The 22,928-nt window shown below is 45.2% G+C and overlaps 1 protein-coding gene across 3 annotated transcripts in view; it reads right to left on the bottom strand.

The window, feature by feature from the left end:
• SLC4A11 (solute carrier family 4 member 11) overlaps positions 1-22,928 on the bottom strand; it is a 98,140-nt gene that overhangs the window by 35,100 nt on the left and 40,112 nt on the right. For 2 of the 3 annotated variants that reach the window (XM_058803085.1, XM_058803083.1), the window contains exons 5-9: positions 18,784-19,015; positions 18,117-18,179; positions 17,491-17,572; positions 7,866-7,989; positions 4,400-4,606 (exon numbers count right to left, since the gene is read on the bottom strand). In XM_058803085.1, coding sequence (XP_058659068.1) covers positions 4,400-4,606; positions 7,866-7,989; positions 17,491-17,572; positions 18,117-18,179; positions 18,784-19,015 — 708 coding nt within the window. The remainder of the gene's footprint in view (positions 1-4,399; positions 4,607-7,865; positions 7,990-17,490; positions 17,573-18,116; positions 18,180-18,783; positions 19,016-22,928) is intronic. The other variant, XM_058803084.1, reaches the window with a different exon arrangement.

Raw genomic sequence — 22,928 nt, 5'->3', positions numbered from 1 at the left:
GAAAGCATCAGGGTAGGCAACACTTACAAATGAGGCACCTGTCAGATTTTTTCCTGTTACTCTCAGAGCACACAAGTCACTCTGAAAATCAAATGCACCTTTATGCAGTGATAACAACCCCAGCTGCCTCAGCTAAAACATTTCATGTATTTGTTGCAGAAACAGGCACAGAAGACTTATAACCTCTGCTAGGGAGTGTAAGGGGGGAAATAAAAATTACAGACACAAAATTTACACTGACAGATCATCTCAAAGCAGCAGGGAGCTCTTCCTTTGGCTGCCTCATGTGGAAACTGATAAAAATGACTGCTTTAGAAAGGTGCAGTGCTCATTTTATGGACTACACACAGCTTTGCCTTCTCTCCTGGGACTCACCTGTTTGCAGCACCTGGAAAATCAGTACCACAAACAAAATAAAGAAGGGGATATTTTCCTTTAGGAGGAATACACCAGGCACAGCAATCACTGGGTGTGGGGTGCAAAAGAGGAGCAGCTCCTTTATCAGTGACTGTATCATCTCAGATTTCAGCTATTTAAGTCAATTCTGTTGCAATGTGCCAATGCACCTGTAGGACTTTTCGAACTTTAAGACAGTTTCAACTCTAACCTGAACAACCAGGATGAGCAGACAGATGTGTTACCAGCAAAACATCTGCATTTGAAGCATTTCTGAAAAAATCTCAGTGCTTCAACCATATTTGGTGGCAGAGTTGGACATCAAAGCCAGATGCACTCGAAAAGCAATTTAATTTTTCCCCCCAGAAAGAGATTCCTGAAGGCATGAGTCAGCCAGAGAATCACAATGGCCTCAGACTGGGATGTTTACTTATCATGCTTGCAGTGAGCACAGGGAAAAGGATGCTCAGGGTGTCTCATCTTCCAGGGAAGGAGGAGCAGAGGCTGCTGCTGGCCTGGGGCAGCAGGGAGGGGGCTCTGGGGAACAAAACCTGTTCCAGGCAGCTGGGAGTGTGCAGAGGAGGAAAGCACTGCCTAACTCATCCCACAAGGCACCAGGATTATGGTTAAGACCCGCCCTGATTTCTTCCATGCACTTATTTCTTGTGTGTGTGAGTGTGGAATGAGGGTAGGGGGTGTCAGTGGAACCTCACCAGCAGGAAAAGCTGTTCCTTCTGTTAGGCTGATCCTCCTGTGAGCTTTCCTCTCTGCTCTCTACCCTCAGACTCAACCTGGGCTGCACCAGAGATATCACAGAATCACAGAATAGTTTGGAAGGGATCTCAAAGCCCACCTAGGTCCAAAGTCAGGGATACTTTCCACTATCCCAGGTGGCTCCAAGCCCTGTCCTTGGACACTTCCAGGGATCCAGGGACAGCCACAGCTTCTCTGGGCACCCTGTGACAGAAGGATTTCTTCCTAATATCTCATCTAAATCTACCTCTTTCAGCTTAATGCCATTCCCCCCTCTCCTGTCATTCCACGCCCTCTCCAGCCTTCCTTAAAGTAGAAGGCTGCTAAAAGACTGAGTTACAAAAGATAAAAAATACAGAATATGAAAGACTAGCCTCCAAAGTTACAGCCCTTTTTGGTTTCACTTTTATCCCCCAACCTAGCCAAAGAGATGAAGTTCATTAATTTTTCCACTTTGCATTCTACAAATGTCTCCCAGTTTCTTGCCATTATTTGGGTTAGAGAAGAGGCTAAGCCAGCACTTACCAGCCACAAAGCCAAACAGAAAAAATGTGCTCCAACAACTCTGACCCTTCCTCAGCCCTCCCCAAAAGTGCTGGGGGGCTGCAGGAGTATTTTACAGAGATCAGGGACATGAATCTGTGCAAAACCACAACATCCTCTGTATCCCCCTCCTGCCGACGCTGAGCACACACAGCCCCCTCAGCAAATCCACACAGGACACAAAATCACAGCCAGAAAAACATCACAGCTGTTAGGGGCTCCTCCATGAACAAAATCACAATTAGATGCCTCAGTAAACAAGAGGATTTCAGGCTGACTTAATTATGATTGAGTACATAGCCTTGCCTAAATAATCCTCTGAGACGAGCCAAAGCAAAGTGACAGTGCTGTAGGCACAGCAGGGAATGTGACTGTCACATCCCCCTCAGTATTTCAGCAGAGGTAAAAACAAGCACTTGCAAAAAATCCCACTCACACACCCAGAATTTCAGGCTTGTTTCCTCTCCCATCACTGCAGGACCCAAGAGGCCAGATTTTCATGTCACCCAGAGACTTTACACCTTCCTGAGAGCTCACTTGTCACAGTCCAGGGGCTCCTGGGAGGGTGTTTATTTCTCTGGGGGTGGCTGACAGGCTGAAATTACACTCCTGGTCTCACATGGGTTTGTGCTCATATTAAATGCTTCCTCTCCACACGGGAGGAAAAGCTGGAGATGGCTCTCAGGAGCTGAGGAATCCAACCTAAGAGCTCAAATCAACCTCACTTCTCCAGGCAAACCTTGGCTTGCCAGGAAATCTCCTTTCCCAGCTCTTTGTACTGGCAGGGTGAGGTGGGGATAGAAAGGCTGCATCTCCCAAGAGCTCAAGGATAAAATGGTTTTAAAAAGACAAAACACTTCAGCAAATCCAGGCCCACAACTGTCAATGCCAAAAGCAAGAGCTGAAGGAAGAAGTGTCACCCTCTACAGAAATCAGAATTCAGCCTGGCCAAGGCTGCTTTTCCAAGCAGGCCAGCAGGAATCACCAGTCTCAGGGCCAAAACCTACAAGCTCAGCGTCTCATCCAGCCCTCCTCACCAAACCACAGAGCAGAAAACCCTCTGGAGACATTTTTTTTGGCTATTTTTAGCAAAAGACAAAGTCAGACACTTCAACTGCTCTAACAAAAATCCATTTGAAAGGCCAGGTGTAGAGGGTTAAACCTACTTTAGGTAAATTACTACTCCAAATATCCCTGCCTTGCATGACCTGGGTTTAAAGAGGGTTTCAGGACTTGTTCTGCAAAGTTAAGAGCAGATCTGGGGTCTAGCAAAGTTCAAAGCACTACCTATAAGCAAGGGGATTCCACAGGAAAAACATGAGCTTTGCTCATTTCCAGATGTGCAGATCAAACCCCTTAAATCTGTTCCAGGGGGAAAAAATAAGTGATAAGTGAAGCAGCTCCTGCACTATAAGCAACCCAAAGCTTTGGGGTTATTTGTAATGCAGAGACAGGAACAGCATGCTGGGGATGGCCCAGTTTGTTTTTCAGGTATGCTGTCTGCCTAAAGAATGGATTTCTGAACGGAAAAACAAAGCAATGACCAACACACAGGAAATTCCAGAAAAGAAAGCTGAGTTACAGCATTTCCCTCCAACTTTAAAGTACAAAGCAAGTAATGTTTTACAGAGCTACAGATCAAACAGGGAGAATTCAGGCCAAATACTGACAGGCAACTTTTAAGTGAAATTACCGTGCAGAGATGGCCAAGAAGCTTTTTTGGCTGCAGGAAAGACAAGCAGCAGCTTCCTTCAGAGCCTTCTGATTGTAAGGATTAAGTACCTTGGACTGACAAGGAGCAGGGATCCATTAATCCCACCCTTCACTAAGCATCTGGAATCCAAGTCCTGCAACCATTTCAACCCCCAAGTGCTCTGCATCCCTTCAGGACCTTAAAGTGGCTTTTTGGAGATTTATAGCAAATTTGAGGAAGGTGGATGTGCACAAAGCAGAAATCTGGGGAAGAGTTGGTGTTGAGAGCTGCCTGGAAATGCTGCTGCACCCACTGGCCTCAAATGTTCACCTCCTCACCCCAAATCCCCATGGATGGATGGATGGATGATGGATGGATGGATGGATGGATGGATGGATGGATGGATGATGGATGGATGATGGATGGATGGATGATGGATGGATGGATGGATGGATGGATGGATGGATGGATGGATGATGGATGGATGGATGATGGATGGATGGATGATGGATGGATGGATGGATGGATGGATGATGGATGGATGGATGGATGGATGGATGGACGGATGGATGATGGATGGATGGATGGATGGATGGATGGATGGACGGATGGATGATGGAGGGATGGATGGATGGATGGACGGATGGATGGATGGATGGATGATGGAGGGATGGATGGATGGATGATGGATGGATGGATGGATGGATGGATGGATGGATGATGGATGGATGATGGATGGATGGATGGATGGATGGATGGATGGATGGATGGATGATGGATGGATGGATGGATGGATGGATGGATGGATGGATGATGGAGGGATGGATGGATGGATGATGGATGGATGGATGGATGGATGGATGATGGATGGATGGATGGATGGATGGATGATGGATGGATGGATGATGGAGGGATGGATGGATGGATGGAGGGATGGATGGATGATGGATGGATGATGGAGGGATGGAGGGATTTGGACACCAGGGCATGGCAGAGGTGCTGGCCAAGCCTCACCTTGAGGTGTTTGCTACCGTGTGACTTGCGCCCATCTTTCCTTCCTGAGGGTCTCTGATTGGCCACCGTCAGCAAGTGGCGTTGGTACACCAAGGCCTCCTTGAACTCCTCCTCAGTTTTGGTTTCCAGAAGCTTCTGCCGGAAGGTTATGTCTGAAAACATCGTGGCAAAGGTCCTGCCCACTTCTGTGGCAGTTTTGGTGCTTTTCTAAGCAGGAAAAAAAAAAGACAGAAAAAGTGCTTGTAAAACCATTTAATTTCACTTCTGAAAGGTAAACCCCATAATTTATCCCTCTGAAGAAGAACCTGCCCACCTCCCAGGATCCCAGAGAGACCTGAGGGAGGAGGGCACATGTGGAAGTTGTTGCAGATGAGCACACATCCACAGCAGAATCCTCTGGAGGCACCACCACAGGTCCTGAGGCCCTGATTGATCTTTACTTGATCAACTTCCCAGAAACCAATCCAAAGCTGAATCATGCTGAGTGTGCATTTTATCCCTGCTTTCCCTTCAAGACAAGACAAAAATCTTTGCTACTTAACATCACCTCAGCATTGCTGCTCCTGGGGTGGAAAGGCTTCTGCAGGTACTGATGTCTTATCTGAAAGACTGAGATCATTGTGCTCATCTGATTCCTATTTTCTGGGCATTAAAACAACTCATTTGGCCACTCTGGGGCAATTCTGGCAGCACAAGTGAAGGTTGAGAGCTCTCAGCTCAAGTAACCACTGGCACAGAGGAAAGGATGGGAAAAAACAGCTGAGAACACACACAAGGAGCTCTTGTCTGTCTTCACTAAATGTTTGGAAGGGACAGGAGTCTTGCAGATGTGAAAAAAGTGTTTATTTTCAGGATTTAATATTTCTGTGAGACACAGGCCTGATCTGTGGGGGTCCAGCTTCCAACAGAATCCAAGCTACTTTCCTACTGCAAGAAATTAAATGCAAAGGGGAGAGTAAAGGAGGCTGAGGTCCCCCAATCCCTGCACAAACTCACCAAATCCAAGCTCTCCAGGCCCTGACCTGCTCCTACTGTGGCAGGACAGGTAAAATACTTGCCAAGACTAAATTACACAGAACCACAGCTCATTAAAAGCTCCTTCTGATGCCAAGTTTTAAGCCACCCACCTCTTCTACACTCTACACTTATCAGGCAGCAGCTACCAGAGACACCCAAACATTCCCCCAGCCCTGGAGCACCTCCAGGCTCCTCACTCTGCTGTGAAAAGAAGAGTGAGCATCTGTGATTGATCCCAATTGCTTCTCATGATTCACAACCAAACAGATGAACAATTTCTCCATGGACACAACCAAATAATTCAGTGTGGGTGACGCAGAAGCTCAGGCGTGGGTGGCACTGAGCTGGTCCCAGAGTCATTGCTAATGCTGTCCTTCCTCCATCGCTCACATCATCCTCCTGTCTGCCATTTGCTCAGGAAAATTGTAACTGCCCCATCTTCCATTTGCTCCAAAAAATTGTGGCTGCCCCATCCCTGAAGTGTTCAGTGCCAGGCTGGATGGAGCTTGCTGCAACCTGGGACAGTGGAAGGTGTCCCTGAACATGGCAGAGGTTGGAATGAGATTGTTTTAAATGTCCCTCCCAACCCAAACTATTCTGGGATTCCATCACCAGGAATGTCCCTTCAAACACTCACTAGGGCACATTCAATTTAAGTTTCCAGGGAGAGGTTTGGATTCAAGTGAAGGATTTTCCCTGGGACTTGCTTTTAGAGTCAGTGAACCAGCCTGGATTTGCCATCACAGAGAAGGCTCCACCTTTCAGCTCTAAGCAGCAACAATCCTTGGGCTGGATGCTGCAAGGATTGCTTCAATATTCCCAATGCTCTTCCCATTTTTCCTTCACTAAGGAGATGAACAGTTTAGAGAGGACAGATATTTGCAGGAAAGCTCTTTTTTTTTTTACCTTCCTCCATATTAGCAAGGCCAAGAATCTGGATTCCCAGCATAACAAATGCCCATTTTGTGGACTTTCCCCCCTTCCACTGAACGTGATGCTGTCAGCAGGTTAATTATTTTAACTGCTGCACCAGAAATGCGCACTTGGGGCTGGCTCCACCAACCCATTTAAAATAATAAAGCACATTGGCAAGTGCAAGCTCTGTTGGCCTCCACTCCCTTCCCTTAATTTGATGCTGACCATTGGAATTGCAAACTCTGGGGATCCCAGCGGATGCGGAGCCGCTGGCGCGGGCTTTGCACGTAGCTGGCTCCAGATAACAATGAGGGACACATCCATGGAGCTGCACACAGCTCCAGGTGTTCTCCCTCCTGCTTTGCACAAGGAACATCAATATGTTTTCAGCCTGTTGGCTTCAAGGTCCATGCCAAAAGCAAGTTGGGAAAGACCTGCCAGAAATCCTGGGAAAGAAGGAAACACCAGGATTCCCATTTAAATGCGGGTGGTGGTGAAGGGAGGAGGAGACAGACCAGAGCAGCAGGTGCCAAGGTCACACAGATAGCATTGAAGAGCAGGAAATTGAATCAGGACATATCCTGTCCCAGGAAAGGTCCTCAACCTCTCCAGCACCTCCCAGGAGCACAGACCCAGCAGCCCCAAGGTGTAAACAGCCAGCTGAAGTGTGAAAAGGTCTTGAGCTTTGAACCACTCAGCCATCAGCTGCAAGAACCACCTTGGTCAGGCCAGGGCTTTCTAGGAAGACAGGATGGTGATCCCCAATTAACCTTGATGCACCCCATGATATCAGAGTCAGACTTGGATGATCCTTGTGGGTCCCTTCCAACTCAGGATATTCTGATTGCAGTAAAAGTGTTCTACTGTGCCATTCTTGTCAACACCAAAGAACCAGAACTTGAGCAAGCTTTAACCTTGCTGTTTCAGGTGCTAAAAGCTCTGAACCCAAAGAGCCTCAGGGACAGGCTGACCTTAAAAGCACCACAGCTCCCAGAAAGTCTCACCCTCACTGCAACAGAGCTCAAAAAAGAATAATCTTCCTCTTGGCTACATCACCTCCAGCTGCTGCAGCCACACATGCAGGGTAAATGTCAGCCCCATCAGGGAAGTTTGCTGGGAAGCAACCCAGACCTTTGCCCTGGGGCACCAGCTGTAGGCTCACAAGGGCCTTTCAAAAGCTTGGCTTTAGCAAGGAACAGCATTTCTTACTTCTAAAAATAGCAGCTCCAGCTGGAGAGGGGAATCCATGGAGTGTTAAGGGCATCCCAGGTGTTTATGGGGATCAGAGAGTGTTCTCCTCCCCATGAGGATACAGGCCATGAGACAAGGACACAGCCCGCCAATCCACCCCTCACCAGCAGCATAAATCATCTTGACAGATGCTGAGAAGACCTCAGGCCTTTTCACATCCCCTTGTGTTTTAAAAACAAACCAATAAATGTTTAAAAACATTTATTAACCCTTGGAGGAGCCCAAGGAACAGCAAACTCAGGAGAAACTGCTGAAATTATGGAGCAAGAAGAACAAAACTCACCATTTTGGGAGGAGCCAGGACCAGTATGACAAATCTGACTTCACAGGAGTTCTCCCCCCAGTTCTGAGGCCTCTCCAGGCGGCTGATGCACACGTGACGTCGCTGAAGGGACTTTATAGTGCAACTGTGGGGAAAAGGGGATTGTCAGACTGGGCCCCACAACTCCAGGCATGATCTCCCCTGGTGCACATGGTATAAGAACACATTTCACCTTTGAGAAACACATTATGATGTTGGTTGAAGACATCTGAAGTCTTAAACTTCGTTACTATCAGCCCAATTCTGCTCCCTTTTGTACAATTTGACATCTATGTTTTGATGGGAAATACCTTTCAAGATTTCAAGGTGTATTCTGCCTTTTCCTCCAGCTGCTTTTTAACAGCCAAGAAAACAAATGACAGAGAGCACAACACGCTGAGTACCTGCAGAGCTACAGAAGCTTCTACACACACGCAAAAAAAAGCCTCTTATTAAAAACCACCTGCATCATTGGAAAGCAGATTACATTTCATTTCACCTGATCTCCCAAGGTGCTTCTGGAAACACTAAGGCAAAATGCCAAGCCAATGTACTCCCACTTCTGCCTCAGGCAGATCTCTCTGTTGTAATGGTTTTCCCCATTTGCTCCCAGCTGTTGTTTTCCACTTTCTGGCTCCCAAGTGTTAAAGAAACCAGGCTGACCTCCCTGCTCAAGAACCACAGAGATGAGATTAGTGCTTGGAGGGAAATCCTTGGCTGTGATCCAGGGGCTGGGATGGATGTTTGACTCCCAGAACCAAGACTAACAAAGAAAGTCGTGTGGAATAAACACAGGGATCATCTCCAGAGGCTGTGAAAGATCAGGTTTGTCTCCACCCCAGGATATTTAACCAGAGCTGGGACCTGTTTAGCTGCCACTTTGCCTGCTGGAAAATTTTGGGGTTTGCTCCAGGGGTAGCAAGTGAGTAATGCCAGCCTGGCATGCAGCTCTCCTGTTCCCTTTAAAGCCACCAACCACTTCCCAACCCTTCTGTAAACCACTGGTGGAAAATGCACACAGGGTTTGCCTACAGACACCTGGAAGAGGTATGGAAGTGTTTTACTACCTCAGAGTCATTATTATATATTCCCCTCCTTTTACCTGGTTCAAAGTTATTTCAGCTGCCTCCTCTCTTTTGTTCATCTAACAAGCACCTATCACAGTCCTCCAACAGAGGATTTATTTCTCTAATTTCTCTTCCATAATCCATCTTGTTTCTTTGTTTTTGAGATGCATTCTCACCCCCATGCACCCTGAGGGCTGTTCAATTAACAAGATCTTTGGCTGGAGATGTCCTGGTCTGGACTACGTCAGATTTTCTATCTTCAATAGATTGAAGATAGAAAATCAGATTTTAATATCTTCAATATTTGCATTTAAAAAAATTAAAAATCATACCATCAAGTATTTTCTTACTGAGTTTGACTTCCTGATCTCAAACTGGAAGCAGCCTGATTCTACAAATTAATCTCATACAGACACTTGTCTGAGAGCAAGCAAACAGCTTAATTAGAACAATACAGGGCATGAGAAAGATGACACTGGTTCATTTATTTCCTAACTTCCCTTCACCACAGCCTCTTGTTCTTTTTGTACTTGAATCAGCTTTGCAAGAGAGAAAGATCAAGGCAGGTCCTAAGGTGAGGAATAAATATCTTTTGAAGTAATTGAAAATAGAGTGCAAGCAACACTTGTTTTCACAACCAAAGCCAAGCCCCTGGTTGCAATCCAGCTGTGGCTGGACAGCAGACAAGTCTCCTTGTGTTACAGCTCAACAAGCCAGAGGGGACCTGAACTCTGGGCTTTGGACCAACTGGAGAACCTTCAAGTGGCCCAACACCTTCAGTTCTGCCACCTTCACCCACCTGGTCACCAGCAGTGAATGATTACTGAAAGCATTAACATTAATTCTGAGCTCAGCTCTCAGCATTTGCACACCTCAGCTGCTGAGCTTGATGCCTTGTGAAGGCTGACCCAGAACAGAGGTTAGAGCTAAAGAATAAAGCAGAGATTTATTAGGAGGCCTCAATGGATGCACCTTAGGCAGCACAAGAGCCCAGCCAGGGCTGCACCCAAGATGAACCAAAATGGTCACAAAATGGATAACTGGTCATGGGGTCTCTCACTTTTATAAGTTCTGCCCCATTTGCATATTGGAGTTCATTATCCCATTCCAGCCTTAGCCCATGCAGTCCCATCCTTCTTGTTTTTCTCTCTCCAGCCCACGGTGTTTGTGGTCTTGGGCCTGAGATTTGGATCATTTGTCCTTGTTCCCCAGCTGGAGAAGGAATTGTTTTGTCTCCCTGCTCTGAAGAGAGCTCACCATCCCCTCATATGAAACCCAGACCCACACACTAAAGCAGCACAGAATCTGAAAAATAGAAAAGCCAAAACCTGAGGCATCAAGCTCATCAATTAACCTGTTTTGGAAAGAAAGGTTTGCTGGGCATTTTGGACGTCCTTTCTATCCCAGCCATGGCCAGCAGCAGCAGGTATCAGCACCTGTGGCTCACAGAGTTGTACCAACACTTCTCATTCACCTTTCCTTCCAACCATGTGCACCAGGCAGGACCTGACCAAACAAGAAACCACTCAAGTACAAAGCAATCTGGAAAAGCCTATTATAAAGTGCAATAACAAGCAAGCCACAAGTTCTGGAGTTTTCTTTCTCCCTGGAGTGACAGGGTTATATTTCAGCTCCATGAACTGTGTCCAGAGCTGTGTTTTCCAGAGACAAGAGTCCTGCCAGCAGTGCCAAATCCCACTTCAGCTCAAGAGCTTCTTGGGTAGGTACAGAGGGAAAACTGGACTGCAAAAAACTGAGCTTTGCTATTGGGTCTCTCTCACATATAAGATCATTTCCATGGCAGCCACCAAAAATTTGTGTTTCCCTAAGTCAGGAGTTCACTGTTTTCTTAAGCTGAGGAAAGAGGATCCCACAGTATTGAAATATTTCACACAGTGGAATTGACATTGACAAGACACCAAGAAATTAATTGTCATTATCAACACTTTTCATCTCAAATAGTTTTATTCAGAGTGCTGGAGTTTGAGGTTTCTCACACTTCTGAGAGTCCCCTCCAGCTCCTCTATAAAGAACTCTATGGACACTGACACAGGGATCTAAATCCCAATATCACACCAGCAAAATTGAGAATTTCTAGCACTTAGGTCAATGTACAAATAATTTAGATCAATAACACCTTTACAAATCAGGCTGGAGTTAATTTAGTGAGGACAAACCTGATTAAAACCAGATTTAAGCAGGTGCCACAGAGAGGATGGGATGTACCTGAGCCTGGCTGCATGGACGGGAGGAACAGTGCAGAATGCAGCCTCATCTCAGTCTGCTCTCCCTCTGTTACATCCATTAATTTGGGGAAAAAAATGATGTTTCAATACTTCCAGTGCAAGGCCAAGTCTCTCCTGCCCATGCATCATTCAGCAGCTCAAGCTTTTCTTCAAATTTAAGCCATTATTTAGCTGACTCAGATCCTATTCCCTGGTGTAGCACTTACAGCTCCCACTTTTGTTTTAATTCCAGAACCCAGATACAAATACAATACAAACCAAAACTGCAGTCCCAACTAGAATTGTGCAAATATTTGTAAAAGACACACAAAAAAATAAAGTTCTCTGGTTTACATGGAGAAATCCCAAGCCAAGCAAGACTGCAGGTAAAAGTCAGCACAACTCAGGCCAAGAAGAAAGTCACTTTCAAAATGAAACAAGTTTTTTTAAAAGTAGAACCTAAACTCCCACTAAAAAAAAAAAAAAAAAAAAAAAAAAAAAAGCTGGAGGGTAAATAGCCCCAAAAAACTGAGAACTAGCAAGACATTTTCAGCTGACTCTAAATCAAGTCTGGTTTGGTCAAAGCCTCCAAGTTCCTTTTCGGTTTGACTTGAGCTACATTTGATTCTCCCTTGGTTTGGCCAGAAAGCTGAAAAAATCTATTTTCACCCAGTATTAGTCAGCCCAGGAAATGCTGGACTATGATTTAATGAGATGCCAAGTTTTGTTCTCAGCAGTTTTATCTTGATCCCCCAATAACTGAGCTTGTAAAAAAGGGCATTTAAATGATAGCACAAATTCTGCTTCCCTGTGCTCCTCTCTGCCTCTGGTGGTGCTGAGGGTGGCACTGGGATGGTGAGAACTGGCAGAGCTCCACCAAAATCCCAGATCCACCGAGTCCCACGTGCCCCAGGTCTGCCCCACACCCAAGATGTTATCAGAGTAATAACACATTGCTCAAGCAAATCATAAAAAGGGTCAAATTATGGAGACCTAAGAGAAACAGAAACCCTCTTTTAAAAGGGCAAGAAAGGAAGTTAATTCAGAAACAAATTATCCCTTGCAGTATGAAAAAGTGCCCAGCAGAGGTAATCAGCCAGCCAGCCTTTTCCTGTCCCCACACAGAACAACAATGACACTTCTTGTTCTCAACCACTGCCAATAAATCTTCCTTTGCTGAGCAGCTCCAGGCACCAGCGTGGAGAAAGCAGGATCTGCAAGTGAGGAATGAAGCTGTGGCCAGGCCAGGCAGCTCACCCAGAGCTTGGCACAGGCTGGTCTCAGCCACAACACCCCCACTCCAGGCTGGGAGTCCTTCTGGCCTGGGAAATGCACCTTGCTGGGCTCCAGGAGACTCATCCTCTCCAGGGGGAAGGATCTCCTCCAGCTCAGTGAGTATTGAGAATTCTGCTCCATCACACAGCACCTGCAGGAGCTCTCCAGCACCACCTGGGATGGCCCAGTATGGAGGGAGAGGCCCTTAAAAGAAAATTAATTGGTTCTCTGAATTCAAAGAACCCTTGCCAGATGTTGGCTGTGGCACTGGGGCTGTCACTGTGATATTTCCTGAAAAATCCCTTCGCCAGCATTTCTTCTCCTGGGAAGATGAGAATACTCAGAAAAAAAAAAAAGGAATATTATCTCATTTGCTTCTCCCTGTTTTGCTGCTTTGGAATGTGGCAGGAGATTGTTTACCAACAGGTGCATGTTTGATTGGTTTCATGTGATTTGCTTTTAATTAATAACCAATCACCATCAGCTCTGTCAGACTCTGAGGAGTCAGTCATGAGTTTTTCATTATCATTCTTGCTAAGACTTCTGTCTGTATCCTTTCTCTTTCTTTAGTATAGCTTTAGTATATAATGTAATGTAATATAATATAATATAATATAATATAATATAATATAATATAATATAATATAATATAATATAATATAATATAATATAATATAATATAATATAATATAATAATAAAGTAGCCTTCTAAGAACATGGAGTCAGATTCTCAATTCCTCCTTTGTCCTGGGGACCTCACAAACTCAGCACTGGGGCCATGGTTTGGAGGTGAACACAGTGGTGCTGCATTAAGGGTTGAACTTTTCCAACCTTCCTGACTCTATAAGGAGACTTCTCACCCCTATTCAGACCTTGCAGGAATCAAAACAAGCCATCTTTCTTCTTCAGGGCCCAAATTCCTAATGCAGAAGTTGAATTTGAGGTTTTCTTGACATAAAACAGCACCTGCAAAAGCTTCAGCTCTCCAGCATAATCCGGGAAAAACCAAAAAGGGTGGAGAGGCCCTTAAAAAGATTATATGGTTCTCTGAGCCCAAAGAACACTTGAGAGATGATGGTTGTAAATTCTGGAGAAGAGGCTCTTGCTTTCAAGGCTCCAAATCTTGTAATCATCCCTCTAAATGAAAATATTTGTTTTAAGCAGTCCAACTGTTTTAATTTCCCTTTTTGCCCTTTAAAAGAACAATCTGAGGAAGCAAGTGAATCATCTCTATTTGCAATCTATTCAACAGCTAAATCAGAGACAGTGTGACTCTACTAGAAACCCACAGACCTCTGGATCTGGAAAAATTCTTAAACACATGAAATGGACTGGCATTAGTTCTGTTGAGAGTCACATCTTTCACAGTAATAGATTAAATTTGGGATCTAACTCCTCAAATTTTGATTATCTCAACAGCAGCCTTGCTGGTTATCCAATATCATCTCACAATACCTATTTTTGAGAGGCTACCTGGGTTTTTCTGTGTTAAACTCCTCCACAGGAGTCACTGCCATGACAGGCTGCATCAAAGGCAGAAATTCTATAGCAACACAGAGGACACAAAGCACTGAACCACTCTTTGCTTGCTGAGAGGTTTTTTTCCCCTCTGCTCTGCCTGTTAAAAGAGCTTTGGGAAATCACTTTAATGCCCAGTCCATGTGCTTTAGCAATCCAGCCAGAAATGGCTCTACAACTACTCCATCCTGACCATGGAGCAGCTTGATTTCACATTCTTCTAAGGATTCAGCTCTGGAAATCAGCAGTTATATCAATCTGCTGGCAGGGAGAACACAGCCTGGAAGCTGGGATGCCTGGGGAGTTCCATCAGCTCAGGGATATTTATTCCATAACCCACTGAGCTGATACTTTTCCTAGCAGGACATGAGGGAGAAAAATCCACCAGCACCCAGTTAAGCCATTTTAAAATCATCTATCCTTCACTCCAAGAGGAAAAAATTAAAAATCAGGCATTTTCATCTTCATTTGTCAGGCAGTTAAAGAAGGAGTGGGGTGTGACAGGACTTGGGTTGTGATAGAGTCACGTCTTCATGGGATAAGGAGGAGTTTCTTGGCCTTTTTGAGGTATAAAACTGCAACACCAAAACCAGCAGCTCCATCTAGAGCTTCTTTCCCATTTATCCCATGGAAAACATCCAGTTTACCCCTCTGTGCTGGGATCATGGCAGGTCTGGGTGCTTCAGGGGAGCTTTAATCACTCCATGCTGCAGGTCCTGCCAGCAGCTGAGCTTCCTCACTTAAATAACTGAGGTAAACACTCCCCAGTCTGGGACAGAAATCCCTCATCCCAGGTTCTCCAAGGAAACAACAAGCCGCAGCTTCCCAGGGAAGCAGAGCAGATCTCTGGGCCAGTTTGGGTCTTCCTGTTCTGGCAAATGCTGGAATAGGAGTAAAAAAGAGTTGTGTCCATGGTTTCAAAGGTGAGAGACCTTGTCCTGGGCTGATGGAACTCATCTATAACAAGGTTTGCTTTCTACTCAGGAAATGACCATGTACACAAATAGAAAACTTCATTCTTCCAGAGCTGGACCCTGGTGGCCACTGGAACATGAAAGGCTTTGATACTCATTTTAACAGAAGAATCCCAAGTTTTCCATAAGCTGATGTAGCCTGGTCAGCCTCCTCCTCTTGCCTCCTCAGCAAAATCAGGTTCTGGTCATTCCTGACAAAACCACCCCTAAAGCCTGCAGTGAATCAAAATTCAGTTGTTTTTCTGGACTTCACAGTAACATTGAAACCTTGAGATCTTCAGTTCCTCAAGGGTTTGTTCTGCCCTGTGGCTGAAGCCCAGCTCCATATGGAATGTCTGACCTTGCTGGAGCTTCCCTAGACCTGAAACCATCAGGAAAGCACCAAATCCAACATAAGCAGAACAATTATCTCAACCCCAGGTTTTCCCCACTGCTCTTTTCACAGAGGATAAATCAGATAAGAAATAAGAGCCTTCTTTCCAGCACAAAGGAGAGGGAAACACATTTTTGTCTTCATTAGGAATGTTCTTCTGCAGGCAGGCTCTGCACAACTCGGTGAATATCCTACACAATTCCTTCTTTTCTCACCCTTAACTAATTTCAGCTGTTAATATTTCCCCTCATTATCTATACATAAGCAACACCACCAAAACCTTATCTCTGAGCTGTTCCTCCTCATTAATATAATCTTATTATATCAATTTTATCTCATCCACCAGGAATTAAAAGTTGGTTAAGGTACACCAACCCAGCAGTGCTAATTTAAAATTTAGCAAAGGGTATAGACCAAATGCAAGGATAAAGAATAGCAGATATCTTAAAGGTTCTTCCCACTCCTATGGAAAAATTTTTCATCAACAAATTCCTTTTACTTCAGAGGTTTGGAAGCTGTTTTGCAATCTGACTTCAAGAAAAATGTAAGATCTAAAAATATGGTTCACAATCTGTTGCACAATAACTCCAGCAGAAATACAGTGCAATAATTAGATAATTATGGTTAATAACTCATCACTGCTTTCCCACCACTTTCTTCTCCCTCTTCAGAGCAACAAAAGGCAGAAACAAGGAAAGTTTTGCACAAGACACCTTCAGGCTGTGAGCTTATTTTTTAAATCATCTCTTGTCATGGAAGCCAGGATTACTCACATGGATGCATTTAAAGCTCTGGCTCACTTTCCTAACAGGCTGAACCCACCCTTTTCAGTCTCATGTATGTAATCACAGCATTTGTATCCTGACCTTTAAAATGCTTTGGTGTTAAGGCAACACTCCCCAAAACCCTCCTCACTCCACAGGAGCAACTTCCATCCTCTGCATCAGCAGCACCTTATCCTTACTGCTGTTACCCTTCCTATGGCGTCCAAAGAGGAGAAAACTGCCCAGAAGTGCTCTTGGTTGACACTATTTTACTTCATAGATTAGTTTTGTTCATTGTGGTCCTGCTCTGTAAGTGCCAGGTGTAAAAAAGTTGCACAAAAAGCACAAAATATCATCCAGCTCTCTGATGCCCTGATATGCCATCACTTCTTTTTCACATGGAGATCACATCCTTCTCTTTCATAAGAGATTCAAAACAAGGGGAAGATTTCTCCTTGTTTGTTGATTGTGTTGTCTACTTTTTGATTTTTTTTAATCCTCTATTTCTCTCCATTTTCCCCAGCCATAAGCAGAGGGCAGGAGAAGAAGAGCAAGCAGAAGGAAAACTATTGTGACAGTTGTCCCAGCAAACTGGCTGTGAAGGCTAAAATATGTGCATGCCTTTAGGCACCTATCCCACATATCCCAGCCATTTCTCTGGGAATTAACATATTTCTTGACAACTCTGACTTTAGGAATGCACAGGAATAAAGCAAGAGTCAAAAAGGCACAGCTTTGGCTGGCTCAGGGACTCAGGTTCTGGCTTTTCCCCTGTGAAGGGACAGCCTGGCTCACCCCACAGGCCTGACTTGGAGACAATGACTTCAAACCCCAGTTCTGGTCAAGTGCAAGCTGGGGTGAAGCCACCACATCTCATAAATCCCAGGTGACAGAGTTCTTAAGGGCCTGCTCCTCCAATGTTTAACAGTGTTGACAATTAATCAGCGTCCAAATTAATTGTCAGACAAAGTAATCAGTGTATAAATAGTGTGGAATGTCTGACTTCAATTTTCAGCTACAAAGTTTGGATGGTTCCATCAAAGGACCTAAGAAATCTTTTGGTCCAGGCTCCCAGACTTTGGCAGGCAAAGCAGTCCATGAACCAGTTTGCTTGTCCCCTTATTAGCATTTCTCAGTAATTAGCATTTTCTGGCTCATTTTTTCAGCATTCTTAGCTTGTTAACAGCAGATTTCTATAACATCCAAGAGCTGAATGCCCTGGAGGGGCTGTGGTCACCTACTGCATGTGTTTGCCAAGAGAAGCAGCCCAGAGAGAGACAGATCCCACAGGATGGATGGAACAAGCACCACCATCTTAACCCAAAAGGGCACATTCTGAACCTCTGCTCCTCCCAGCAGCAGGAAAAGGTTTGGATGTCAGTGATTTTGCTCATCTAAGCCAGGTACTTACATGATACAGAGCCAGGACTGCTGATACTGCACCCCAGTGACTGTGGCTGTGACCCCTTGAATTGTGTCTGATAAGAGGTGAACTGGGAAAAGAAGAGAGGGAAACATCACAGGCTGTCCTCATTTATTCTGCAGCTGTAAATAACATTTCTGTCTAAATGGAAGCTGACTACTAATCCCAAGCATTCCTATCTGCCCAGTGGACTAATGCAGGGGTGGGGGCTGACAGAGAGAGATGGAAACATTTGCCCTGCTGCTTTTGAACTGTGTCCTTAAACTATTCACAGCTTAGAAAAGCAGCTGCTTTCTCCTCCCAACATCATCCTACTGCAGTACTGGGTTATTAGATTAGCATTATCCACCACACACACACAGACAGGACTGGGAGGGATGTCACCTTCCCAATCCCCTGCCCTCTCTCCCCCTCTTCCCAGCTACTGCTCTCACACTATTTTACAGCACTACTTACTTTTTGTTCTTTATTGGCAGAAAGCCTAAATTAAAAGGATTACAAATGCGAAGCTCTACAGACAGGTAGCAAGAAGTAACCAAAGCATGAACATGCTTACTACATGCTCAGGACTTGACATATCTGTTAAACAAATTCACTCAGGCTGTGACAGTTACATTTGAGGTGCGCTGGATATGATAGTGCAATCGTTCCTGGTGGCTCTGAACCATCAAGGATGCCTACAGAGAAACAATGCTCAGTTAAGCTTCTTCACATCTTGGGCTACAAGGCAGTATTTTTTTAGACTACACTACAACATTTTTTGATAGCTTAAGGTGATACCAGCTGTTGATAGCTTAAGGTGATACCAAGCCAACAACCTTGGCTAGGGCTGCCCCAGTTGAGCTTCTGGAGGAAAATCAAGTGTCTCCAATTTCCTCCAATGGGCTGGGAGTGACACAAAGGATCAACCCTCCCCAGTTACTCATCCAAAGCAGGCAAAATTCCTCAGCCTGTGTGAATTCAGGTGGAGAATCACAAGGCAAAGGAGCCATTGCTGATGACGACAAGCAAACCAAAAGGGTCCACACAGACAAGACACCCCAGAGAGCACCACAATGGATGATCTTAATGAAACAGGGGCAAGACTCCACCAAACCACAAAAACCCAGGAGAAATGAGGCCCTTCAGTCTAAATGACATGGAAAAAAAAAAAAAATCAGCCCATGGGATCACATGCAACGTGCAAGCCTGGGGACCACACAGTGATTGTCCAGCACACCCCACCATGGCAAGGATGGCAAATGAAGAGCAGCCCAGCAGGCAAAGCAAAGAGCTGATTACCATTCCCTTCCCGTGGGGTCCCTGAATCTGTGAATAAAGTGTTCATGATTTTTTCGAAGTTGCAGCTGGGCTCCATGTTCTCAGGATCCTCGGCGAAATGTCTCAGCATCTCCCGGAGAACATCGTCCAAGGACGTGGCTGTTTCATCCAGGATGATGCTGGCTCTGGCCAAGAAACCATCCAGGTCTCTCTGGGCTCTCACCTCCTCCTCAAAATTCTTTAATTTCAGGTACTGTGTTGAGAAAAGAGCATGAGACAGCTGTACACAAAACCAGCAAAGCAGAATCTGGGTCCTTCACAAGCAGTTTTGCTGAGGTTAGCACCCAACCAAAGATTCTATTGCCCATGGAGATCACAGGAGAAAAAGCATTTTATGCATTAATGCATGGAAGGTTTGCATTTTCAAGGCTTATCCTAACAGTGTGCCCACAGGTGAATGCCCAGGTACCATTTATACCCATATATATACTGACACAGAAACCAGAATTTTTTTAAAAAAAGCTTTTTTGTGGTTGGTTGTTTTTTAAAACTAGAATAAGCTGGTCGAAAAGTCAAAATATTTAACGTAGCATTTTAAATCTTTTTTAGATTCAAGTAATTCAGGAAGTTTGAAAAAACAAGGGAAAGTTATTTGGGAGAAATGGACACTGAGCTCAGCAGCATGAAAAATCACCAGTATGAATCTCAGTGCTAAGTCAACTCAGTTGTCCTCAAACTGGGAACCATCTGTCCCCAGGGCTCCCAGTTAGGGAGCCTGAAGTGGCAGGCGGGGAATCTCATCCAGCCCACCAACTTTTCTGACATTTGCTAAATTTCTGTTCTTTCCACTTCCATGGAAGTTTTCTTCCTTTGTAGACTTAGCTTTAAAGCAATAATGAATAAAAGACAGCAGAGGCTGAAACTATCCCAGCTCTCTGCTGGTTCTTTCTGCTGTCCCAGACTCACTGGCTTTGAGATGGAAGAGACAGTCCCAGTATGTCAGAACTCAGTCTCTTCATGCAGGAAAAGTTAATTCTTTATTCACACAACTCGTTTAATACAGTTTTTACAGCCCTCCTGGGCAACTTTAACTGGTTAATAGCTTTCTTGCTAATTACTCTATTGGTTAGTAAAAGGTATTTTACTTGTCTATCAAATCTCTCTATTCTTGAATTGTTTACATATTACCTTCACTGATGGGACTGAGCTTATTGTTTATCTATCTTCTTATGGGACTGAGCTTATTGTTTATATAGGTGCACTTGTTTTCTACCCTAGAAATAGACTGTTGTGTTAACAAACTCTCATTTTCAAGATGTTTTTGCATGAGAACTTGCAAAGTACTCAGCTGCACTTAGAAGTGACAGGCCAGCTATTAATGTAGCAGAGCAGGCCTGATTTTATGAGGCTTTTCTTTTACAATTTTTCTACCTGTCTGAGATATGTAGACCTCAACTCCTTCCTGCACCTGTCAGTGGGAAGGTGATTAACTGAGTGATCAAACTACAAATTCCCATTGCAGAGTCCTCGGAAATCCACACACAAGCATTGGACAAGGAGGGCTGGCAGTGCTGGCCCTCTCCTTCAACAGCCTGAGTGAGGAAATGGGAACTGAGCTGTTCTGTGGATCTTCCTTCCCATGGGAAAGGTGCCAAGCTCAATTCGTGATGCTGAGACCAGATTGTCAAGAGACATTGAAACCCTCAGTTCCCCTCAAGCTCAGGAAGAACCAAGCTCTGAATTGCTTTTACAAATCTGATCCCCAGCTGCCTCCACAGCCAGGACCATGCCAGATTTCCCCCAGGGTGCAGGGCCATCCCTCATGGGTCCTCTCCTTCCATGCACACTCTCTCTTACCTTTTCCATTTATAGACACAGGCAAAAAAATGCTAACATCTCCCTAATTACTGTAATTATCACAGCAACTATCAAGTTGTCAGTACACATCCATTGCAATTAGCACTGTTTTACTTTGCATCAATCACTCTTTCCACAGCATCCTTGAGAGGGAGGATTCTCTGAAGCGTTGCAGCTCCCACCCCCAAGGCTTTGGAGCCATCTGCTCGTAGGAGAGGAGACGGTGACACAGCTACAACTCCACCTCAGAAGTGCAAGCACTGAGTCTGTCTCAAAAGTGAGAGCAGATTAACATACACCTGTAATAATGAGTTTTCAAAATAGCAAAGGTGGCTTTGTGTCACCAGCTTCTGCAGAGAAGCAGCCAGAAGGAGAATAGCAGAAGGAGAAAGGTGAGGGACAGCAAAAAATTAATCAAAGGCATTCATGTGGGTTATCTGCCCAGATCACAGAATCACAGAATGGTTTGGGTTGAAGGGACCTTAAAGACGATCCAGCTCCATCCCCTGCCATGGGCAGGGACACCTTCCACTAGCCAAGGTTGCTCAGAGCACTATCCAACCTGGCCTTGGACACTTCCAGGGTGGGGCAGACACAGCTTCTCTGGGCACCCTGTGCCAGGGCCTCACCATCTTCATGATAAAGAATTTTTTCCTAATATCCAGTCTAAACCTACTCTCTTTCAGTCTGGAGGCATGTCCCCTTGTCCTGTCACTCCAGACTATTTTAAATGATCTCTTCCCTTTCTTGTAACTCCCTTCAGGCACTGGAAGGCCCTAGCTCATCTCAATCAACCCTGATCCTGCACTGAGCTGTGCCTGACAGCACCAGCAGCAGCTCATTGCAAATCAGGAGGATTCAGCTCCAGCTGAGCCACAGGCTTCAAGCAATGCCTTGGAAAAATAACTTTCCATGCCCCAGAGCTGTTTCATTTCCCTGCTGTTGGTCCTTTATAGGAAATAGGGGGAAGACTCATATTTATCATCCATTTAGCATTATTATCACTCCCTGAGATTAGGGAAAGCATTATAGAGTCATGGAATGGTTTGGGCTGGAAGGGAACTCTAAACTCATCCAGTTCCAAGCCCTGCCATGGGCAGGGACACCTTCACTAGCCCAGGGTGCTCCAAAGCCCTGTCCAACCTGGTCTTGGGCACTTCCAGGGATCCAGGGGCAGTCACAGCTTCTCTGGGCACCCTGTGCCAGGGCTCACCACCTTCAAATGGGAGCATCTCTAACACCCAATCTAAATCTACTCTCTGAGCTTAAAGAGGCTTTATGCACATTAAACATCACAAGGCAAGCAGCCACCATGAAAGGAGAGAAATCCATCACTCCCTGAGACACACCAAAATCAAATTACTGGAAGCACTGGCACAGCAAAGCCTCAGAGACAGCTCAGGCACAACTGTTCCAGCCAGGACCCCCACTGGGTTCAGGGCAGATTAATGAAGGCTCCCTCTCTAATATTTTTAGCTGGATAGTCAAGTCACACCAGGAAACTTGATGCTGGAAATTCGATGCTGGAAACTGCTTAGGAAGAAACCCAAGTCAGCTACCCAAGAGCCATTTGAACAGGTCTGGGCATCCTTGATTGCAAAGCTCCACTTGCACCGTGACAGAACAGAGGCTGTTGTGCCAAAAAAGGGGGAAAACGCTGAAAAACCCTGCCCTGACTTCAGGCAGGCCAAAATCACACATTCTAACTTATCAACAAGGCTCAAAATGCAAGCTCTCTCTTGGCTGGCTGCTCAGGAGGGAGACACCTTCACTTAGAGCCACCAGCACAATTTTTCTGGTGTCCAAAAAATCCCATTCTGCTGAGCAGAGCTCTGCCTGGGCTGCTGCCATGGTGCTTTGGGCCAATTCCCTCAGAACCACTCTGTGATGGTGATTAAATAGCTCAATCTGTGTGAAGAGCCTTTATTCCTGCCCACCAAATGCTAGATAGCAAATTGCCTGAGACACAAACTGCCCTTCCAGAACCACAGGCTTCCACCAGAGACAGGGACAACCTGCAGGGAAACTTCTCCAAACAAAGCTTCTCACTTCTCTGCTGGTGATTCCCCCTTCCCAGACACTTGGAGCCATCTCCTCCATGAGTCAGGTCTCAATTTCCTTTGCATTTGAAGCACAAAATTTCCACTCATCCTCCCTGGAGGGAAAAACTGGCAAAAGTGTCTTTTTCTCAAGCCCTGCTAAAGCTCTCTGGTATTTGTGGCTCCACAGCACACTAAAATGCTCAAGCATGAACTACAGGCCAGAAAAAGCAAGAATCCTACAGCTCTGAAAAGGAAAAACAAAATAGA

The sequence above is a fragment of the Ammospiza caudacuta genome, chromosome 4, assembly GCF_027887145.1.
Source record: "Ammospiza caudacuta isolate bAmmCau1 chromosome 4, bAmmCau1.pri, whole genome shotgun sequence".
Taxonomy (NCBI): Eukaryota; Metazoa; Chordata; class Aves; order Passeriformes; family Passerellidae; genus Ammospiza; species Ammospiza caudacuta.
This window is presented reverse-complemented; position numbering and strand designations above follow the sequence as displayed.